Source organism: Pogoniulus pusillus, chromosome 11 (genome assembly GCF_015220805.1).
Source record: "Pogoniulus pusillus isolate bPogPus1 chromosome 11, bPogPus1.pri, whole genome shotgun sequence".
In the NCBI taxonomy this organism is placed as follows: domain Eukaryota; kingdom Metazoa; phylum Chordata; class Aves; order Piciformes; family Lybiidae; genus Pogoniulus; species Pogoniulus pusillus.
Genome location: NC_087274.1, coordinates 9,107,324 through 9,129,540, shown reverse-complemented (window position 1 = coordinate 9,129,540; position 22,217 = coordinate 9,107,324). Strand labels below are relative to the sequence as shown.

The 22,217-nt window shown below is 51.1% G+C and overlaps 1 protein-coding gene across 3 annotated transcripts in view; it reads right to left on the bottom strand.

The window, feature by feature from the left end:
- The window catches only part of SEPTIN9 (septin 9), a 145,684-nt gene that overhangs the window by 83,145 nt on the left and 40,322 nt on the right, over positions 1 to 22,217 (bottom strand). The window contains exon 1 of one of the 3 annotated variants that reach the window (XM_064150896.1): positions 19,772 to 19,860. The exons of 1 other annotated variant lie outside the window; for it this stretch is intronic. In XM_064150896.1, the coding sequence (XP_064006966.1) occupies positions 19,772 to 19,793 (22 nt within the window). In that variant the 5' untranslated portion in view covers positions 19,794 to 19,860. Of the gene's footprint in view, positions 1 to 19,281; positions 19,491 to 19,771; positions 19,861 to 22,217 lie in introns of those variants that run through there. One more of the 3 variants, XM_064150892.1, reaches the window with a different exon arrangement.

The following is a 22,217-nucleotide window of genomic DNA, read 5'->3' as shown; positions in this document are numbered from 1 at the left end:
ACTCCCTGTAAAGGCTTAGGAAGCACCACGAGCAGTAGGTTAGGCCCTGGGAGCAGCTGTACCTCCTGATCTCCCTGGTTACCATCAAAGGTATTATTATTATTATTATTATTATTATTATTATTATTATTATTATTATTCCTTTTTTACATAAACCAGTTTGATAAGAACAATTCCCAGATGGAGCTGCAACCCCACACCCACTCTGCTTCCTCCGGGCATCATGGACACAGAGTGGGAGCTCAGCGCACAGCAGGAGGAGGACACAAGGGGAGGAGGAAAGGAAGGAGAGGAAGAATGAGCACATTTTTCCTTTCCTCTTTAAAGGTTTTGGCAAATGCCAGTGAAACCACCATCGAGGACACCAAGGTGTGGCTGTCAGCATCCACCCAGCACTGAATACCACTGGTGTCCTCCTCTTCGCTCCAGCTGCACCACACAGGAATGGGAAAAGTACACAAGTGGACAGGAGTCTGGCAAAAGCAATGTGCCATGTGCTCCCATCTTCATGTGGATGGGAATTTGGGTGCCCTGGCATTGCCCTGAGACAGGCAGAACCATGCCTTCAGGTCCACTGTCTGTACTGCTTCTGCCCTGGAAAGCTTGGCAGGTCCAACACAGGCACACTCAAAACATTAGGCAAGATCAGTGCAATTAATATCCTGGGCTCAGGGAGTGCAAAGCAGAAAGAGATTGGCCAGCCTAGACCCAAAGACAGACTATCTGCAGTTAGCAAGGGCAGGTCTGCCTTGACTTTTATGTCTCGTGAAACTGTCCTCTTGAAAAGTGAGTTACAGCTCTCTCATACTCACACCAAAGACACAATCAAGATAGCCCCCACTAACTGCACCCCAGTATAATCAGGCAGGGTCTCCAGCTGCTGGGCAGCACTAAAGCAGCAACGCCAAGCCATGTGTTTAAGATGCCTACCCCATAGAGAGGAGGCAACACAGGTAGCCAGACTCCAGTCACCTCTCCTGCTGGAAAAACAGGGCAGAGCAATGCCCCCACTAACCAGATCTCCCCTTAGCACAGCAGACTTTGCTTCCCTTCCCTCCCCTCTCCCACCTCAGACACCCTGCACTGCTAAAACAGACTCAACCTTTTCTACAGACGTGAAGGTTGCACAGCTGGATTGAAAACCCAACCGTATTGGAGGCTCCTAGGAGGATTTCCTTTGATTTCTTCTCCCTTTCTAATGCTGGCTCCTGCCTGCCCCAGCTCCTGCCATGCACACCCCCGTGCCTGCAGGGCACTTGTTTCTGCTCAGATTAAATGATTACTACAGAAGGAACCTGCGGCTGTCACCACCACTCTGTCTGCTAGAAAAGACTGTCAACGCCAAGTCTCAACCAGAGCAGGACAATATTTGGGCTTCCCCCACCCACTCCTGTCCCAGTGCAGCTTTGCAAGAGCCATCTCTCATCACAAGCCACAGCCAGCACACGTGGCTGGGGGATGCTGAGGATTACAGCCTCCAGAAACAAAAGAGGGTTTTAAAAAACCCACAACCAACAAAACCAAACAAGCTTTAAAAAAAATTAGTTGGGAGATGTGCTGCAAGCTGGCCAAAAGCAGGACTCATCCAGTGTTTGCCCTAAATGGGAAAGGGGCCCGTGAGCAAGCTGGGGGCAGAGCACCAGCCACGGAGAGATGGCATCAAGCCAGGCAGAGAGGAGAAGGTTGCCAGCAGGCTGTACGAGGGGGAAGAGAGGCTCTGGCAATCCTCCCAACAAACAAGGCACGAAAACCCTGGAGATGGGCTGTGTCTGAGGGTCCTGGAATAGGGTGAAACTCAGCCACCCCAGCAGCATCTGCACTGCCATCAGCTGTGGGACACAGCCCTTCCCTGGGAGGCTGTACAAAGCACCTTGCTGCAGGCTGCCGGGTGATTAGCTCTATGCTTTGGTTTCTAAATGAGCATAGCAGAGTCCAAGAGTCCTGAATGAGCTGAGTTGGACTTGCTCCCTCTCAGTGACAAGCAGGCTGAATTATCTTTCCCCACACGCAGCCTGTCCTCTGTTTTCACCCATAAACCCTGTGGCCAAGCCCAGCAGGGAAAGAGGAACAGGGCAAATTCCCTTTGGACCATACATGTCTGCTGCCATCCCACCAAACTACACAGCAAACAGAAGTGCATACAAAGCTTGCTTGTCCTTCTCTTTTGTCTCTTCTGCCATCTCCAGACCCCAGGCTACCCCACCATACACTCCACTCTCTGGTGAGCTCAGCCTCCCCATGCTGACTTTTTGTTAATCCTTGATCTTCATTTGCAGTGCCTATAATAACCACACCAGGTCAGGGAGTATTGGACTAGATGTTCCACCAACAGAATTAATCTGCCCTTGTTTAGGAGAAGTTAAAATAAGGTAGAAACAAAATCTGAAATGTTTTGCCTTATAAAGGAAAGTGCTGGGTGCATTGAGCATCAGCCCTCCTCACTCAGCAGGGGCTGGCAGTGTCTATGAGCTCCAGGGATATTGTTACTCCCAGGCAAGTAATCACAGGGCAAACCAACACAGTCGTGTTTATGTTAACACAAGGGAACGAACTGCCAGACCTGAGCTCTGTCTTTCCATAACTTGCTTCTCCCCCTGCACCTCCTCCAGAAGAATCCCTCTGCACCGCAGCACCCCCATTGGTTGCTTTAATAACCAGATGATGTTCCTGAGAGTTAAACAAAACTGTCCTGCTGCCTCGATCCAGTGCCTGCATCCCTGGGGAGTGCTCCTCTGCAGAAACACTCACTTTGACACATCAGCAACACCCTCTTGCAAGGAGGACCCTTAATCACTCCACAGATGCATGCTGCACATCCCCTGCCGGGAGCATCTCATCTGCAGCTCCTGTTCCACTTCTGTAGCAGGTTTGCAAACAAGCCTTCTTCACAGTACTCATGTGTAACTTGCTGCCTGCCAGCTGGAGGATGGACAGCTATTTCATACACTGCAGGGACATGCTAGCAGCCCAGAGCAGCTCTGGGTGTTTGCTTGGAGCCGAGGATGGTGACTCAATGCTGAAGCAGGGCTGGGTTGTCCTGGTCCTCACCATCCTCTGCACAACCTGAGCGCTCAGCAAGACTTGTGCTCTCCTGTGACTCTGGTGAGGTAGGCACTACAGAAGCAATTAAAGGCTGATTTGCACATAAGCAGGCAACCACTTGGAGAAGGAGGTGCCCAGCTGGTCGCCTGCCAGTCTGCAGACAGATTTAATACATGAGGGAATTGAACTTCCAGTCCAGATATCACTGTGGCAAACAGGCCACGACTGGGAGCAGCCCTGGCAGCACAATAAAAGGAGTATTTAGTAAAGCTACAGGGCTGTTCGCAAAAACTTGAGGATGCTGAGCCATTTTGCAGCCAAGCTTCATATAAACACATTGATAATGATGCTAGCATCAGAGCTGGAGATGAATAGGGCTGCAAAGCAACAGCAGCCCCCTCTGTCTGCCTCAAGAAAGCCCCTTTCTTGCAAGGCGCATGTTTAATCCATGGTCTGCCTCTGCTGCCAGCCACATTCATACCAAAATCTACTCACCTCATCTATCTTCTATATATCCCAAGATTTAGGTGAGGTGGGAGCACAGGCAGAACTGCAGAGCTTGCTTGCAAATTCCTGTTCTGTGCTCTCCTGCCCTTTGGTGAAACCTCCACCCTGTCTTCATTAAACATCTTCATCAGGGGTTAGCACACAGATGGAGGCTAGCAGCAGCACACGGCTAGAGCACCCTCACATCAGCACACAGCTACAGCAGCCTCACATCAACTGCAACACAAAAGCTTCAGTGTTTTGCAGCTTTGCAGAAGCACATCTGAAATATACTCTTGGTCATGAAAAACCATTTCTTCACCCTATCCAGGGGACGTTCCTGCAACTCACTGTCTTTCGGGGTGGAGAGGCTGAAGGACATCCCAGCACTAAAAGCCAACATCAGTTCTTGCTCACAGAGACTTCCTGCAACATGTTTGTTGGGGCTGCCCCAGCTCTGTGGGCTCGGAACAGCCTCACCAGCCATGCCAAGGTGCTCCTTAACTGACTTACAAACGCAGCAGCAGTCTGCCAAGGACAACATGAAGTTTGGGACATTCAGATTCACTTTTAGTTGGGTTGGTGTGGTCCCAGAATAAAGGCTGTACCTTCATCTCTAATGGATCTGTCTTGATGTGGCTGTCACTTTGATTTGCATCACTCAGCAGCTTTGCTGACTGCTTAGGAAAACACAGGTTTGTGCAGCTTCTGGTCTCTGAGCTCAGCCAACCATGTTGACTACCGTCAACTTCACAAGTGCACTGACACCAAAGACTCATCCTGGCAGAGAAGGAAACAATGTCAGCAGAAGTCAAACTCCTGTAGGTGCACTCGTGAAGACACTTCACTGAGCTCAAAGAAACAACTCTTCCTCCTCAGCTATTGCTGCCATCCTACATCATTTACACAGGCTACCAGCTACGACCTGCCATGACTTTCTTGGACACTCATTTTATTAAAGCTGTGGATCAAGCACTCCACAGCATAATGAGTATTCAGTTTGCCTTCCCTGGCGATGAACTGGGATCCCAGCAGAGTACAAGCTCTGCAAAGCCTTCCCCACCCACTTGCAAGGCACAAAAGTGTGGGAGTTGAACAAGGATCTGTGTTATCCACTAAACCACAGGATGAGCTTTGCAGGAACTGGCAGGCTGGATTGCTTCCAGTCACTAAAGAAGGCAAATAGTGAAGTGTAGTTCTCACATGCCAGAAATGTTGAGCATCTGCAGACTTGAGAATGTGAAGACAACCCAACCCCATGCTGAGAACCAGCAGCCTCCCCCTGCACACCCCTGGCAATGTGTTACCCAGAGGCAGTACTGTTGAACAATTCTCTTGGTTTTCCTGGATCAGGCATTAAGAAAAGCATTTTGAACACAGCATTTTCCTTCTATGTCTAGCAAACATCTACCTGACAGAGAAAAGAGCTGGCCAAACCTAAGGAAAGCTGATAAAGGGACAAAGTAAAAGAAACGCTTCATCTTGTAAGGAAATAGCCACAGCCTCTCCATGCTGAGGGGTTTACCTGGGAAGGTCTGAGCAGACATTATGCAGCAGAAGGATCATTAGTGGGAGATGAAATGGGAATCTTCTAGGGAGAAACATCTCGAGTCAAACAGTTCTAGGCATCTCACACCATCTGGGACTTCCTGAAACATTTCCCATCCCAAAGACAGGGACTTCTTTGCATGTCACCACCACTTCTGGTCTTTTATGTGATGATTACCTTTCAGCCACATCCAAAGAGATGGGATGTCTATCTTTCTTCCACTTCAAGTGCTCCCTCAGCCCACTGCAGTTGCTCAAGGATGAATTTCTAGTCCCAGCAGTCATACCTGTTAAGCATTCATAGGATGTTCTTGGTCTGCAGCTTGCATAAGTGCTTCTTCTGAACGAGCTGTAGCACTGAAAGGTCTCAAAGGAGCAGCCACAACATCACCCATTGAGCTTCCCAGAGCTCAGTTTTGCAGACTGCAAAATGTCCAGGCCTGGCAATGAAAGAGCTCTGCATTGTGTTATCTGTGCTTTTGCTTCCATTCCTCTCTGACCTTCACACCCAGAGCTGGGAGCTCCTTCCAGCCAAGCCTGCTTTGAGCGAGCGCTTTCTCAGCTTGAGAGCCAAGAGAAGCCCCTGTGGACTACAGCCTGTTGCTGCATTTGTTGTCAAGAAAGCACAGCGTGTCAGAAACCACGAGAAGGGCAACGAGCTATTATTTATGACTGAGATTTATTGCTACTCTCCTTCCCCAGGCCCCCTGGAAATCTCAAAGTGCCCTGGTTTCAAGGCAAGCCCATGAAATGCCTCCTCAAAGCCTGTGTCCTGCTTCTTCACTTTCCTGCTCCACCCAGCCCCAGAAGCTCCCAGAGGTGTGGCATCCTCCTTTGCCTGCCAGCACGCAGATAAACCTCATCTCCTATGCCTTCCTAGAGAGAAAACCCTGGTCATGCCTCAGCGGGTCTGCAGATCCAGCTCCTGCAGCAGCCCAAACTGACAGAAAATCTGCAAGAGGGGATTGGGAAGGCAGAAGGAGGTAAGACTTCAGGTGAAGGCACACAGACAAAACTCCTGAGGGCGATCTTTACTGTGCAAGTCCCCTAGCCCTGCTGGTCTGAGCCTCTTGCTACGTCTGAATCAGCTCTCAACATTATCTCCGGCATGAGCAGGCACTGAGCTGACCCAAAGCCACAGCACACAGCCCACGGCCAGGTCCCAACGGCTTTGCTCTGCTGGAGGTGGCTCCTGACCGTGCTGCCAAAGCATCTCGTGCAGCTCTGCATCTTGCAAGGGACTGTCAGCAATTTGCAGATCGCATGTCCTGGCCCCATCTATAAAGCAGGGATGTTTACATAACCCCAGGAAAACGCCAAGCACAGCAGGACTGCCAGGGAATCTGCTTTCAGCTGCTGGAGCTGGTGGAGCTCTGACAACCCACGTCAGTTGACAATCTGCCCTTAACTCTTAATGCTGCAAGGGCAACTTCCTATTTCATGGAAAACAGCAAAGTCCTAGCAGCATGAGATGTTCCTGTTCACAGCACATACAGCTGAGGAGCAAGCAGGGCATTCAATCTAAATGGCCACTTCCAGTGCTTCCTGAGAGACCAGCTCCCCACAGAGCAAATGCTGCATCCCACTGGAAAACACCAGCTCTCTTGCTTGGTTTTTTAAAGCAGTTTCTCTTCCAAGCCAAGAGAAGGACTGAAAACCAACCTGGATTTATTAAGTCCATGCAATATGAATGAGAGGGCTCTGAAGGAGATATTTTTGATGGCTTGTTCTGATGATGGATCTGACATACTTGCTTTAAAGAATCTCAGTTGCAAAAGCACCCTGCCTCAGAAGGCAGCTTTACAGATAATGGCAGCCCTTGACATTAGCTCACTTTCTTACAGACAAGAAAAATGCTTAAACCATCCAAAAAGCAATGAAAAGGCAAGGCAGAGATTTGGGACCCAAGATCTAAAACAACTGAATGGAAATGTGACGGTCTGAGGATCTGAGGCAGGTAGAGGTGGAAGCAGCAGAGGTAAGTGGGCTTTGGATGGTGGTGATGTCTCCAAGCCTCATGCATCATCTTAGCCATCCTACCAAGTATTACCACACTCTGCACATCCCACAGACAACCCTGCCTACATGGTCTTATACATCTCCTATTCACTGTTTAAGCAGAGAAAGAAGCACAAGAGACAGTTCCATTCACTCAAACAGCACCTCCCAGACAAGCAGAGGCTCTGAGGGACCAGTCTTGCTTCTGATGGTCTTTCCCAGACACATGGGCTCATGCATCAGGTCCTGAAGCAATCGCTGCAGCTGGGAGAAGCAGCAAGCTGAATTTCAACTCCAAACACCACGTGAACTTCTGCTACAGTTCAGACAAACCCTACCCCTAAAGCTAGCCTTGGTTTGACACAGCAATGCCCTCCAGATTTTAAGCTAGCAGCAGTGAAACTCGATGGTAAACTCTTACACTTCTGATCCATCTGCATGTCAACAGCCAGCACTTTTTATTTCATGGGAAAAACCTGTCAGCAGAACGTCCTGAGCACAACCAAGGTGCCTTTGAACAGCATGTCCAACACAGGACCGGATTTCCCAGGGTTTATGCTGTGCAGTGCTCACTGCTGCCAGGGCACAGAGGGGTTCCTACCAGAAACAGGGCACTGGAGGCCACCAAGAGAACACACAGCTTTGCCCAAGAGCAAGTGCATCCAAGAAAAGAAGCAAGTTGCTCAGGTTTGATGGCTACTTAAGTTCTGTATGATGAACCCTGCCAAGACAGAAAAATGGGGGCCATGCTGTCTGCCTGCTGTTTAGATCCACAGAGGGATGTGCCTCACTCTGCAGGTAACCAGCAGTAAAACAAACCTCCTCTTGCTACGCCCAAGGTCTAACTGATGAGCACAGGCTGATCAAGTAGGTAAGCCTGAGCTCTACCAGAGATAGAGCAGGGTCTGGGTCTCTGCTGCCCTGTAAAAGGAAATGTCACACACAGCAAGAGGAGGAGGGGAAAGGCATCAAGCCAAGAAAGAGGGAGCTAAGCCTGAGTCCCCAACCCCCACTGCTGCAAAGCCCTCTCAATGCCCCTCCTTCTGCCTCTCACGTCCTTTCCACCAAAATACCCCATCTTGTCTTCTCCCAGCACTCCCAGATGCCTCACAGACCTCCAGTCCTGATGCCCAAACCAGCTCTGCATCGCCCACCAGTGCACATCCCCTTCCTCCACCCATTGGTCTCCTGTGCCACTGGCTGTCATGTTCTTGCCTTTGTACAGGGCAAGATTCAGTTTCTTCTCCAGCTGCAGACAAAAGGCCTGCTCTAAGCAGCCTCAAGATGGTGAAAGGGCTGTGGAGCAGCAATAGAAGTGAGTAGAAGCAATCTGGAGATCACTATAGATAAAAGCCTAGTTTTAGCACCCCAGCTTCTATACAGCCCTGAGTGCACTCATGTACCTGCACCAAAAGACCAATGGCATGATATACCTCTTGCCATGCCACACTGGAGCAAGGCTGGGAGCAGGCATCCAAACCATGTGCCTCAGCCAACACTGAGGGCATTACCCCAAAGCCAGCAATATCCACCATGTTCTAAAAGCACAATCAGTGAATACAGAGTCCAGCTCCACCAGTATGCTGGGAAAAAAAAACTGATGAACAAAGGAAAGTGATCCCTGGAGCACAACCTGAACTTAAAACAGTCCCTTCCAGTGGGTGCCCCAAGGGTGAAGAGGTACGAAAAGAATCACCAGGAACAGCTTTTCTGGATAGAAACACTGCCTGCAACACATAGCTCTTGCTGCACAGGAGAGCAGGGAGAGAAGGGTTTCCTGATTCTGGCCACGGCTGCTGCTCCCCTTATGGAGGATATGCCCTCCCCAGGGGCTGTTTTCACTGAGAGCATGAGACAGAGTTTCCACAGCTCACTTTCCCTCTCCACCTACTGCATTTTTTTGTACATTTTCCTGGAAAAAAAAAACAAACAAAAAAAAAAAAAAACACAAAACCAAGAAAAAGAAGCCACCACAACACTGCCCCAAAACAACCAACCAATTGCTCACCAACCATGGTAGTTTCCAACAGGGCTTCCCCTTCCCTAGAGAGCAGCTGTCAGTAGACATGCCAACCAGCTGAAATTGAGTTTGGTCAGATCTTCACTTGAATGAAGAATGGAAGAGGAAAGAAATGGTAAATATTTTAGGTGCTGGAGACCATCCCTTCCTGGCCCAGCAGTTCATTAGTTCTCAAGGTTGCCTGCTTTGCCTCTCTACTGATAAATCAAGATACAAGCTCTCCTGGTGAGTGTTTCTGGAGTGGCAGCTGCAGCTTTGTCACTCCAGTCCCAGCTCAGAGAGCCAAGAGAAACCACAGGAGAGATGGAAAGCAATAAAGCAAACCTGCTAATGTTCCAGGATTGAGGAGGAGAAATCAGGAGGACAAACTTGGGGGGGGGGGGGGGCGAATGGCAGGCCCATACCAAGAGATAATCATCTCCAGGGGAAGGGAAGCAACATGTAAAAAAATCAGCTGAAGGTCACAAGCAGAAGACTGCAGGGAAGGATGTGCACTTGATGATGTGTGGAGCATGACATGTTCACAGCTAGAGCACCACCAGCTTCCATGGCACTGGTAGGTGATTTTGTACCACAGCATCAGAGCCCTGCTCTGTCTGCACTTGCTGTACCTGCAGTGACCAAAGGACAAACATTGCAACCCAGAAATAAAGCCCATATTGCTTTTTGGCCCACGTTCCCCAGCAGCGACAGATCCAAGGAGAACCGTTCACGTTTCCAGCCTAATGCTCAGCTACTCCCCCAGCCCCACATCTCAGATTAGCACCAGCCATTGCTTCCACCCCGCAGGGAGCCTCATCCCAGACCGGCACAGGGGTGCTGGTGTCTCAGAGAGGTCAAATTCCCAGCTTTATCATGACAAATCCCTCGCAGCTGTCTAGCAGAGGATCCTGAAGTGCCTATGAAAAGCGGAAACTATCTACCTCATTTTCCATATAGGAAGTTAGAGCACACGTGTGAAATGATTTACAGAGGGATTGAGTGGAAGAGCTGGAAAAGGATCCCAGCAGGCCAGCTCCTGGTTGCCAGGAGATCATTCCCTGCCGGTGCAGCTCAAATCCTGACTCACTAGTAAATGAAAGCTGCGCCCAGTTTAGGAGGGAGGCACTCAGGGGCTTTCAGCGGTGCACTGAGGAACATCTTCTGACGAACGAAGCCCCCGCCGAGGAGCAGGTATCCGCATCTGTCGCCTCCGCTCTGCTCCTCGGCAGCGATTCGCCCTCTCACACACCGCAACCCCTCCAGTTTCAGAGGGGAAACTCGAGCCGGGGGCTCCCAGGGGACCCGCAAGACGCGGGCCGGGGAGCGAGCAACTCGACCGCAGGCAGAGGTTGGGGCAGTGGGAGGTCGCCAGCCGCAGGGGCTCCGCTGTGCACGGCAGGGAGGCGACACCGCCACCTAACGGCAGCACTGCCGACACCCAACGGCACCGCCGCGGCCACCTAACGGCAGCACTGCCGACACCCAACGGCACCGCCGCGGCCACCTAACGGCACCGCCGCGGCCACCTAACGGCAGCACTGCCGACACCCAACGGCACCGCCGCGGCCACCTAACGGCAGCACTGCCGACACCTAACGGCAGCACTGCCGACACCCAACGGCACCGCCGCGGCCACCTAACGGCAGCACTGCCGACACCTAACGGCACCGCCTCCTCTTAAACACCTCCAGGGATGGGGACTCCACCACCTCCCCGGGCAGCCCATTCCAATGCCAATCACTCTCTCTGTGATGAACTTCTTCCTAACATCCAACCTACACCTGCCCTGGTGCAGCTTGAGGCTGTGTCCTCTTGTTTTGCCACTGAGTGCCTAGGAAGAGAGACCAACCTCTGCCTGACTACAACCTCCTTTCAGGTAGCTGTAGAGAGCAGTAAGGTCTTCCCTGAGCCTCCTCTTCTCCAAGCTGAACAACCCTACCATCATCATCGCATCCCAAGGTTGCACATCTTGACCAGTGCTCAGGAGGGGCTTCCCACGAGCTACCAGTGGCAGATCATACAAAGTTTTGGGTTGGAAGAGACTTTTACAGGTGTCTCACTTCACCCTCCAGCAGTCAGCAAGGACATCTGCAATGTTGCTCACAGCCCCAACCAACCTGACCTGCAATACTTCCATGAATGGGCATCTCCCACCTCTCTTGGCAACCCGGGCCAGGGTCTCGTCACCCTCATACTGAAGAATGTCATCTTTCTCTCTAGTCAAAATTTCCCTCTTTTAGTTTCAAACCATCATCCCTTGTCCTGTCACAACAGGCCCTGTTAAAAAGTCTGTCCCCAGCTTGCTTCTAGGTCCCTTTAAATACTGAAAGGCCACAAGAAGGTCTCCCCAGAGCCTTTTCCTCTCCAGGCTGAACAACCCCAACTCTCTCTGCCTGTCCTCACAGCAAAGGGTAGCTCTAGCCCTTGAATAGCCTTCTCTGAACCCAGTCCAGCAGGCCCATGTCTATCTTGCTGAGGGCTCCAGAGCTGTACCCAGAACTGCAAGTGGTGTCTCAGAGTGGAGTAGAGAGCAGCAAAATCTCCTCCCTTTACCTGCTGGCCACATATCTCAACCTGCTGGTCACTCCTGCCTGACCCATGGGCATCCTGTTCCCAGCCCCAGCACACTCCTGAGGATGGGGATGAGTCACTGGGAATGAAACTCATGAGTCAAAGAGATGTAAGCCTGAAGCCTCTGGGGATGACAATAACCATCCATGGCCTACTGGAAACCATTGACCAGGATACAGCTGCTGTTAACATCACTTGAAATGTTGGATGACTCCCTCTGGGGTTTTGCAGAGTCAGCCCAGGGACTCCAGGCATCAGGCCCCAGCAGGTACATACCTAGAGGCATTCAGAAGGTTGGTGAAGTCAACCAAGACGCTTCTTACACAAGAATCCCTTCCATGTATGTGCTAAAAAAGCAGCAAGGAGTTTCTGGAATGCTCTTCACAGAGCAAAGGTTTGCAAAGGCCAGCTGAAGCAGTTAAAGCCTCTCCTCTCCCCTTTACAGACATTGTAGTCAAGGAAACAAGTCCCTGGAGTGAGAGATCTGAGGCTGATCACTTGAGCAGCCCCAGGAAGTTCACTCTATGTACAAGTCAGCAGGACCTTGTCTCCAAATACACTCAGAGCAGTTGTCACCCAGAAACTCTGACCAGAGCTGGGGGTCCTACAGCACGGTTACAGCAACATCAGTAACATAAAGGTCCACACAGAACACCCCTGGTGTAGAAGAAAGCACCACCATGGTCTGTGGCAAGGCTCCCAAGCCATGATCCCCACCAGGCCAGGCAGCTGTGCACCAATAACTCCATCAGCAGCCACACCAGAGGGTGCCCACCCTTCTCTGCCTTGACCTCCCTTCTCCAGATCCTCTCCAAATTCAGGGGGATTTTGAAGAACCAACATTTCAGACAGCAAAAGAACCAAAATATGGGTATTTCACTGCCCCAGTGCCCCACAGATCAAACTTGGTTGTCTTAATGATAGATTTAATTTTCCAGCTCAGATAGTCAAGAGTAAAATGCAAACAAACCTTTATTTCCACAGCCTCTGGCTACAACTTTCCTGACAGTTCATGGTCAAGCTGCAACCTAGAGGTGTTGTAGAGCTAAGAGCAGGTCCCCTCACAAATCCTGCATCCAAGCAATCATGCTTATCACTCCCCAAACTGGTTTCACTGGAAACAAGACTCTGCTCCAAGAATGACTGCCTTGATTTATAAGGTATCTGGTAATACAGTAATAACAAAATTAACAGAGATCTGTTTATGCAGCACCATGTTCACATGGACTTGGATCCAGCCAAGGGGGGAAAAAAACACCAAAAAACTTTTGATACAAGAAAGACATTTTTGGTACTGTGAGAATAATCAATCACTGGAATAACCTCTCCAAGGACATGACAGAGTCCCCATCATGACAATTTTTCTAGATATGGACTTTTTCCCGTGTTAGATAATCTTATCCAGGCTCCCTTTCCCACACAGGGCTGGATCAGGTGATCTTCTGAGATCCCTTCCAGCCTGGCCTGTTCTGTGATTCCAAGAAAAAAATGCACTTTCAGATTTATTGTGTGTTTATTGGTTGTAAAACAAATGCATTTTATTTACCTGTAAAATGATGTCCTTTCTCCCCCAAGCCACAAAGCAGAGCTGTTTACAAGTCTCTAACAACTCTCTTTGCACCATCACTCCATCTGAAGGGCTATTTCACTTCACCTGCCACTCAAACAGCAGCTCCACCCAGCAGCAAGGGCTCAACAGCCTCCTTGAGCCGGGGTGCAGCACTCAGGTGCCAGCACAGGACAAATAAATATAGCAGCAGCAGCATGAAGCGCTACAGCAGAGGCAGAGCTGGTGCCATACACTGCTCACGGGGAAATTAATGGTCAGTGTTGGTGCTCAGGAAGGAAGCTGCCTTTGCAAACAGAAGCAGTGGGCACAGCCCAAGAAGCAATGTGCAAATGGGTGAGCATATCTGTGGACACTGCCTAGACATGCATGTAAGGGATGCCATCTCCATCAGCAGTTCAGAGCAGCCTCCCATGCCATGCATACAACTACTTTTGCTGCACTGTCAGAGCAGCTTTGAGTTTCCAGACGCACTTCTGAGCCCCTCACGCAGCCAGGCCCTGCTGCAGTCCCCCTTTTGCCTATGGAGAGCTTCAGCGCAGAGACCCAACCACCATCTCCGTACCCAAAATCAAAGGGTGAGGGGAGCACAAACACCTTTTTCCAAGGACTTGGGAGAAAATCTGGAGCAGAGCAAGAAATTTCACCTAAATTTTCTCAGGTATAAAACCCTGCTCCTGAAATGGGACTGGCTGCCTGTCAGGACTCTCCCGGCTGCCTGTACCATGCCAGGGCCAGCTCGCAAAGTGCTGAGCCCAACTGCAGTGCTCCCAGCACAAGGCATCACTGCTCTCTACCAAATTATTCTGTCCCTTAGTTGTAGCTGCATGTACCACGTGGAGAAGCCAAGAGGACACAGCTATTGTGCTTCTGAGATCATTAAGGCAACAGAAGACATGTGTTGACCCAGACATACTTCCCTAACTACGTACTTGCTCCTACTCAGCATTATGGTATGCTGGATCTTGGAAGAGCCCTGACTTGCATGAGAAATGTCCTCCCTCACCCCAGCAGCATGGGAATCGCTTTGCTAGGCGGTTTCGAGTCATCCAGCAAGCACAAAGCAGGAGGGCAGGCAGCAAAGGACCCCTTGCTCCAAGGGTTAGCCAAGTTCAGCAGTCACGTGGAGAAGGGTTACCTGTGCTGTCAGGCGGGAGGTGAGTTGTGCCCCACAGCAGGATTGTAGTTAATGGAGATGAGTAGAAAATTCCAGCAGATTTAAGAGCAGACATCAGGAAATGGATAATGCTTCATACCTTGACATGCCTCAGACAACTGTGGGAATGCATCTGCGGCCAGGCAGGAGGAGGCAGCCAAGAGTGGGCTGGAGCCGCATGGAGCATGCTGCAAACACAACCACCTGCAGAGGCAACTCCACAGCCTCATGAAAGCCAAACTCTAGTTCTAGAGAGGACATGCATGGACTTACAACTGAGTGAGCCAAAATCTGCAATCACAGCAGATGACTACCTTCATCCTGGATGATCTGTAATTGCTTGAAAAAGAAACAGCCAATTCTCACAGTACACAACACAGAAGCCCACAGCCCTAGAGGACAGGGCATCGCACACTGCAGCACACCACAGGGACATCAAGAACACTGACAGCAGAAGGAAGGCCTAGGAACAGACCAACAGCCACCAGCAAAAGCAGAACAGACAGAAAGGTATCCCTAGGTGCCAGGGCTGGATGAATGCCATGGGATCTAACGGGAGATAGAACCATCCAGCCTAACTGCCTGACCTGGTGTCTCATATGTGTGATGTGCTGCAAGCCAGAAGAAAGAAAAATGTCTGGTAAAGGAGGTGAATAGTTTTGAGAACAGCACTGAAAAGGCTTTTATCTGGCATTTCCTAGGAATAACAGGGACACCACAAAACCTGAGACAGAAAAAGATCTTCTCGGTGATGTGCAATGATAGGACAGGGGGCAATGGGTGCACACTGGAGTGTGGGAGGTTCCATGTGAACATAAGGAAAGAGATTTTCACTGTGAGATGTGCTGACCCACACACTGTGAGGGTGTGAGGGTGCTGGAACAGGCTGCCCTGAGAGGGTGTGGAGCCTCCTCCTCTGGAGATGTTCAAAACCCACCTGGATGCACTCCTCTGTGACCTACTCTACGTGATCCTGCTCTAGCAGGGGGCTTGGACTCGATCTTTCCATGTCCCTTCCAGCCCCTAACATTCTGTGATTCTGTGAAAAGACAGCTAGCATGACAAGAAGCAACCCCAACTCCTCTGGCCCTGCTACCACCATTTTGAAGATTAACTTCTATGAAAAAAACATGAAGAAACAAGCACATTGCCTCCAAACAAACTTCATACTTCCAGCATTCACATACAGGGTGGCTACTTTCCTGCTGCTCAGTCTAGGCACGTGGTGCTTCCTGGGTGGCTGAGGACCATTGGAGTTGCACTGTCTTGCGGCATTTAGTCCGAGGGCTGCTGCCAGCACGGCCTCTGCACATTGCAGCCAGAGGCTGTCTGCTTGCTGCTTGGGTCATTTAAGTGGGCAATGTGATGTATAAAACCTTTTTACATGCTGTGCAAACATGCACACGTACACATGCCCATAGTGGGTGTACAACTGAGTGACCACCAACGGGTTAATAAATAGCTCATCCTTCTGTCTGGAGTTCAGCAGACTGCAGGCACCTACAGCACTCCCAGATGCCTGCTGCTGGGCTCTTCCCAGCACATGCCACTGGCTGCAGTCAGGTGTTATGATCATCTACACATCAGCATTTGTTAACTCTGAAAATCAGCTTGCACAGTGCAATTTCAAAGTTGACATTAATAATTTACCTCTTTTTCCATCACGGTTGCACCCATCCTGTCACTCCATTATGGCAGCAACCAAAACCCCACTGCTCACAGTGATGCAGGACCCTCCTTCTAAGAAGAGCTAAAAGCCCCCACGGCATTAAGGACTGAGGCTTTGTAGAAAGATCTGGAGTGGTCAAAAGAGCCATCTGCTAGGGAAAGACAGGAGAGCCATCTCCAGGCCACTGCCACCAAAGCAGTCTGGCAAGGCAGACAGAATGAGCAGATGTTAAGGAATACAACAGCCCCACAGCACAGCTCCCTAGCCCCAGAACCATCGAAGAAGGATGCCTGGAAATAAATTTATTGCAAGCCAAGACTTTTCATGCAGTATGAGCTTGCAGAAACGTGAAAGAGATGGTTTAACCAGATTAAAAGGACTAGCAGGTTACACAAGATTGTATTTCTTACATGGCCACCCACAGGCACCACCTGAGATTGGTGCCATGTTACAGAAATTGCTTCTTCAGAGCTGGCAGCAAACCAGGCACAGACCAACAGCATCACCTTGCCCCTTCAATGCCTTTTTCCGAATCATGAGGTGCTTGTCGCCCTCACAGATGGCATCCTGAATGAGGGACACTGCTGTGTGTGCAAGAAAGCCTGAGCTCTACCTGAGCAAAGGACACCCCATGGGACACACTGAGCTCCAGCAGCTATAGGAAAGCAGCCCTCAAAGAGGAAGCCAGGCTCAACTCCTACTCACCCTGGGATGCCCTTGTCCCATCCAGCAGCCCCACACTCAGCTCAGGACTCAGCTATTCCCACCCACAGCAGACATTAATTGCAAGCATGTTCAGGGCCAGAGCAGTGACTGGGATGTGGCCTCCAGCACTGCACGGAGCTGCTTTCATCTGAGTCATCTTTCAGTTAGTCACCAAAGGCAGTGCCCTGGCTGTCCCACTGCCCACAGGCTGAGCTCTGCTCCCTGCTCCTCGCTCCACCAGTGCGGCAGTGCCAGAGCCCACAGCCCTGCCAGACCCTTGGAGGACACTGGCTGCCATGGCCACTCCATGCTAGCAGCAGCAGGACCAGTGTCAATTGAGCAGCTCACCCTGTGAATCCATCCTGCACCATGGACCTAGGAGCCAACAACCTGACCTGGTGATAGTGTCACTTCTGTGCCCAAACCACTCTCTACGACTACCTGAGCGGAGGTTGCAGAGAGGTGGGGGGCAATCTGTTCAAGCCAGTAACAAACGACAGGACAAGAGGAAACGGCCCTGGAACAGGCTTGCCTAGGGAGGTGGTGAAGTCCCAATCTCTGTAAGTATCTAGGAGTCACATAGACATAATGCTTACTGATATGGCTTGGTCAGGGACTTGTCAGTGTTAAGATCTTTGAGTCAAATAATTAAAGGTCTTTTCTAGTCTAGGCAATTCTGTGATACCAACCTGAGCTCAGTTTTCCTCTGTCCCCACATGGAGGTTTAGCGTTTCCCCTGACAGTGCCCCCTCTGAGCAGCTTTCCCTGCCTGCACTGACCCCTCCAAGCAGAGACCTACAGAGAAATCCGAGACCAGCCCTCCAGCCCATCTCTCTATTCCCCCATCCCATATTTCATGCTGCAGACAACTATCAGAAATACCGTGGAGATGGCCTGCATGGCTCTGAGGTCTCACACCTGAGTGAGTGCAGAGTGGCCACGTCCATTGCTTCACACCAATGCCCCAGTCACAGCCACCTTAGGTGAAGGCACACTCCACATTTACTCACTAGGCCTGGCCGGGCCACCAAGCACAGCCATGTGCCCTGCTTGACCTGTGTGCAGCTCAGCCCATAGGAAAGCTAGATCCAGCAGAACTCCATGACACTCACACAGCTGGACCTCAGCATCCTGCAGACATATTTCTGAGGGTCGCAAGAGCTCTGGCATCTTTGCACAAAGACAGCAGCCTGCAGCCTTCCTGCCTGGGGATCCCCTACAGTCAGTCCAGGCACAAGAGCTCTGTGCTCCTCACAGATGCTGAACACAATGTGCAGCTCAAGGGCTGAGAGAAACCTACCTTTGATGCTTTGCTGGAACAAAGAGCCCCAGAACACATCACTAGGGAGTCCCCTTTCTCACCCACGACCCTTTGCAGGGCCCCAGCATCGCCTCTATGTGGAGGAAAGGGACCCAGCACTGCACCAAGGATATTTAGGGAGATATAAAAGGTCAAACTATGACAGGATCAAACTGCCCCTACCATGCCTCCCTCTGCCCCACATCCCTGCCTAGCAGAGGCCTCCACATAATGACAGAGGCTGTCCAGCCTAAACCCCTGAGCTGCTGAAACACCCACCAGGCTCTGAGTTACAAGCAGCTCTCAGGAATGCTTTGAAATGGCTCAAACCAAGGGAGAACACACAAGCGAGAGATGGAGAGAGGGACAAGAACATGCCATCTGCACTCTCCAGAGGCAGGAGGGAGCTGAGGATGCTTCTGCAGGAAGGTCCTCACCCAGGAGCACTAGGTGCCCTCAGCACATCCCTGGATGGGGCACAGTACAGGCCAGCCATGAGAGCAGCCTTCTCTGGCCACAGTTTCACTCCACCCTGGCTTGAGCTTTTCCTCTCATCCCTGTGGTTTCCCTCCCAGTGTCGATGCCCAGCAGCTGGCTGGGAACGCCCAGGAGAAGAGGCCCCATGCCTCCGTCGGGCTGCCATGCCAGAGAAGGGCAAGCTGCACCGTGTCACACAGGCAGTGGGAGGAGGGAGACCCACAGCTGGGCAGCAGCACACCAGGTCTCCACAGACACCCCCTCTCTCGCTTTCCCTCTTTGATCCTGGCTGTCCTGCTCAGGCATGCAGTGAGCCAGCCTCCCGAGTGATGCCACACTGCCTGTCCCCTCTCTCTGAGGCAAACAGTGTCCATCGCAGCCATCTCATGAGCAACTCACTGCAACACCTCTTCCCCTACAGCTCCACGTACCCAGGAGCAGTTTTTAGAACTACTCAGACATGCACCATTAGGTGGGATTTGCAGGGAAGCTGGGAAATTAAACAGAGTTATTTACTGCTCCACTCACCCACTTTCATCTTTCAACCCCCACCCGAATGCCCCCCTGCCTGGCCAGCAAGGTGAAGCCTGCTCCAAGTTGCTGGCCGCCAGCTCCAGCATTGCTGCAAGACATGCAGGCAGCTCCTGCCCAGCCGGGCAGGCAGGGTGAGAGGGTAAAAGCTGGGGGAAGATACTTTGGCAAGCAGAGAAAGCTCAACCACAAAACACACACACACACACACACAAACTCAGGAGCCAACCTTCAGAGCAGAAACGCGTCTCCATGCCAAGAGCTCGGCTATTTTCCTCCCTCTTCCCGGCTCGCAGCTCTGAGCTAACAGGCTCAGCATTCATCCCCCCGCGCCGTGCAGCACATGGGAACAGGAGGGGGGGAGAGAGAGAGTCAAATGAAATCCAGACCTAGAAAGCAGTTTCTTTTTCCCCCTCACCCCCCTTCTCAGCTTCTGCTGGAACCACCTTCTGTCGAGAGGGCTCAGGAGGATGGGAATTAAAAAAAAAAAGGAGAGGAAGAAAGAAAACCCAACAACCCACAACAAAAAAACCCAAAACCCAAAGAAATGGAGAAAGGCAGCATTGGGGGAAAAAAAAAAAAACAGACAAGGAAATAAATAGTGGAATCGGCTGAAATCCACCCGGAATGTGGCTGTTTCTCTCCTTAAAGTGCAGAAGCTGCTGGAAAGGTAGCAGGGCAGAGGCAGAACACAAGATATTTAACGATCAACAGCCTACCTGAAATCCGGTCCCTCTCCATTACTACAGGATATAATTAGCATCCGCGTGTCACGGCCGTCCCTTTTTTCGGTGGCGTCCCCTTCTTTCCCCCACTCTCCCTCCCTCCTTGCCTTGCCTCCTCCTCCTCCTCTTCCAAAAAAAGCTCTTTGTCTGGTCTAATTTCTTCAATCTGTTGCAATCATGAATGCATCCAAATTACCACATTTCCATGTGCTGATCATATGTTTGTGCTCCAAACTGAAGTAGCTTTGTCTCTTTGAAATGAAAAGCAAGAGCAGGAGAGGAAGAGAAAGGAGGAAGAAAACAGAAAGAGGGGGTGCATGACCCGAAAAATCCTGTAACTCCCTGAAATACTCCACCAAGCGCAGGGAAACTGGAAATCCCAAGTCCTCTGTAAAACAGTCTTAAAGCTACAGCATGCGAGCGTCCAGGGGAGCGCTCCAGACTCCACAGCTCCCTCTTAGTATCCACCAGGAGATGCTTAAGGAACTTGGCTCCTCACAATAACAGAGCGAACAACTCTTCCAGCTTCTCAAATCACTCCCCGCTTCCCGAGCCTTATTTTCCTGCTATTTCCTCTATCCCCTCCTCCTTCCTTGGCTCCAGCATTACAAAAGAGCACAGATCCTGCGCGATTCCCCACCCTGCCAGGTCTGAAGTTTCGATTCATGCATAAACTATTCGGCTGATGAAGGCTGACTTCATTCCAAGTACAGCATCATGGGCTGCTGCCGCTGCTACCAGGCAGGACCCGAGCGCCGCACATGTTTACTCGCCCTGTGCAACCCGCTGCAGAGCTTCGCCGCCGGCCCTGGCACCGAGCCTCGCTTCGCCTTCTCCCCCACTGCTCAGTGGTGATAAGGAGAGGGCTGCTGTAGCCAGCCTGGAAGCGATAGCGAAAGTCTGTGCCCTGGGCAGAAGGTCTGAGTCCTCTCCTTGGTCCCACGGTAGAGCAGAGGTGGGATGTGAGAGCAGTTTTCCTTCCCTGAGATGCCCGGGCAGGGTGGAAGGGTACGAAGGGAGCAGAGCAGTCCCGTGGAGCCTGTCATCGGATCCTCCTCTCCCCAGCCGGGATGGAGGGACGCATGGCCACAGCGATGGGCTGGCTCGCTCGGAAACTTCCACTTGGCTGGTGGCCAGGGCAGGCAGCGGGGACACGGCCTCAGCACCTCCGCTGAGACGGTGCCCGTGCTGCCTGCGGGCACAGCGCTACCCAAACCGCTCCATGCCACCCTCCTGTGTCATCTGCTGCCGATTCCTATTGCCGATGTGGAGCCTGAGTCACCCTGGCAGATGTGAGGGCACTGTCCTCAAAGATGGGAAACAAGTCCTTCTTCCCACAGCCCACAGACAGGGGTGGCAGAGGGTGGGAGAGCAGGCGCAGGTACTGCACAGGACAGGGGTGCTGGCAGGACCCTCGTGTGCTTGGTACCATAGAGACACTTTTTGCCCCCTACACACTCACAGTTCACGTGGATAATCACAAGTGTGATAGGTGTAACAGAACTTGGTGCCTTCCCCCACATAGTGTGGGCAGAAGGACAAACTCTTTCCCGTCTGGATGAATCAGCTTCTAAGGAAAGGCTCTAGGCATTGCAGGCACTGCTGGGACTTTTGGACAGCCTGGACCCACATCACATTGCTTTTCAGTATGGGGTATTTCTCCTATATGACAGCATCACTGTCACAAAACCAGAGGGAGGAACACAAACGGTAGGCTAAGGACAGCACCCCCAAGCTAGCTGCAACTACTGCACACCAGATAGCAGAGAACTGGTGGGAGGCAACACTAGGAGAGTCCACTACTTCGGGAAGTTTCTCTTTAATCCCCAGCAGGTTATTCCCTGCGCAGGGAGGTTTAGATTCCATCCCATATTCCTGCCCATTCACTATTTGCTATTAAAACTCTGCATGTCCTTGCTGCCAAAGCACTAGAGCAGGGACAATAAGCAGTGTTTTCCCATGAACAGTATGAAAACATGTTTCCTGCTCCAGACCTCGAAGGTGCTGAACACAAAGCAAAGACCCAGGGGAGCTGCACAGCCTCATACAGCACAAAATTCACTCCACTGCCTCCACCAAGCAGCCTTTACTGTCAAACTCCTCATACTGGAGAGGAAGGGAAAAATCTCAGGGGAAGTATCAAGAAAGGAAGAAGGTGAATGGAAAGGAAGAAGAGATGGGGGCAACAACACATTTCAGCCTGTAGACTTTAACCCATCCAGGCCCAGGTGATCAGGAGGCACAAAGCAAAGGTGTCATTTCTCACAGGTCAGATCACCAGGAGGCACTGAGGGACATGAATCCAATCAATGATTAATGCAATTGAACTTTAAACTCATAAAACCTCCAGGTAGATGCTCTCATTCAAACTTCAAGACCTCAAGCAAATGTTAATGGATTCACTTTAAAGGTGCAACTGTGAGTCTCCTTTTGAAGCAGT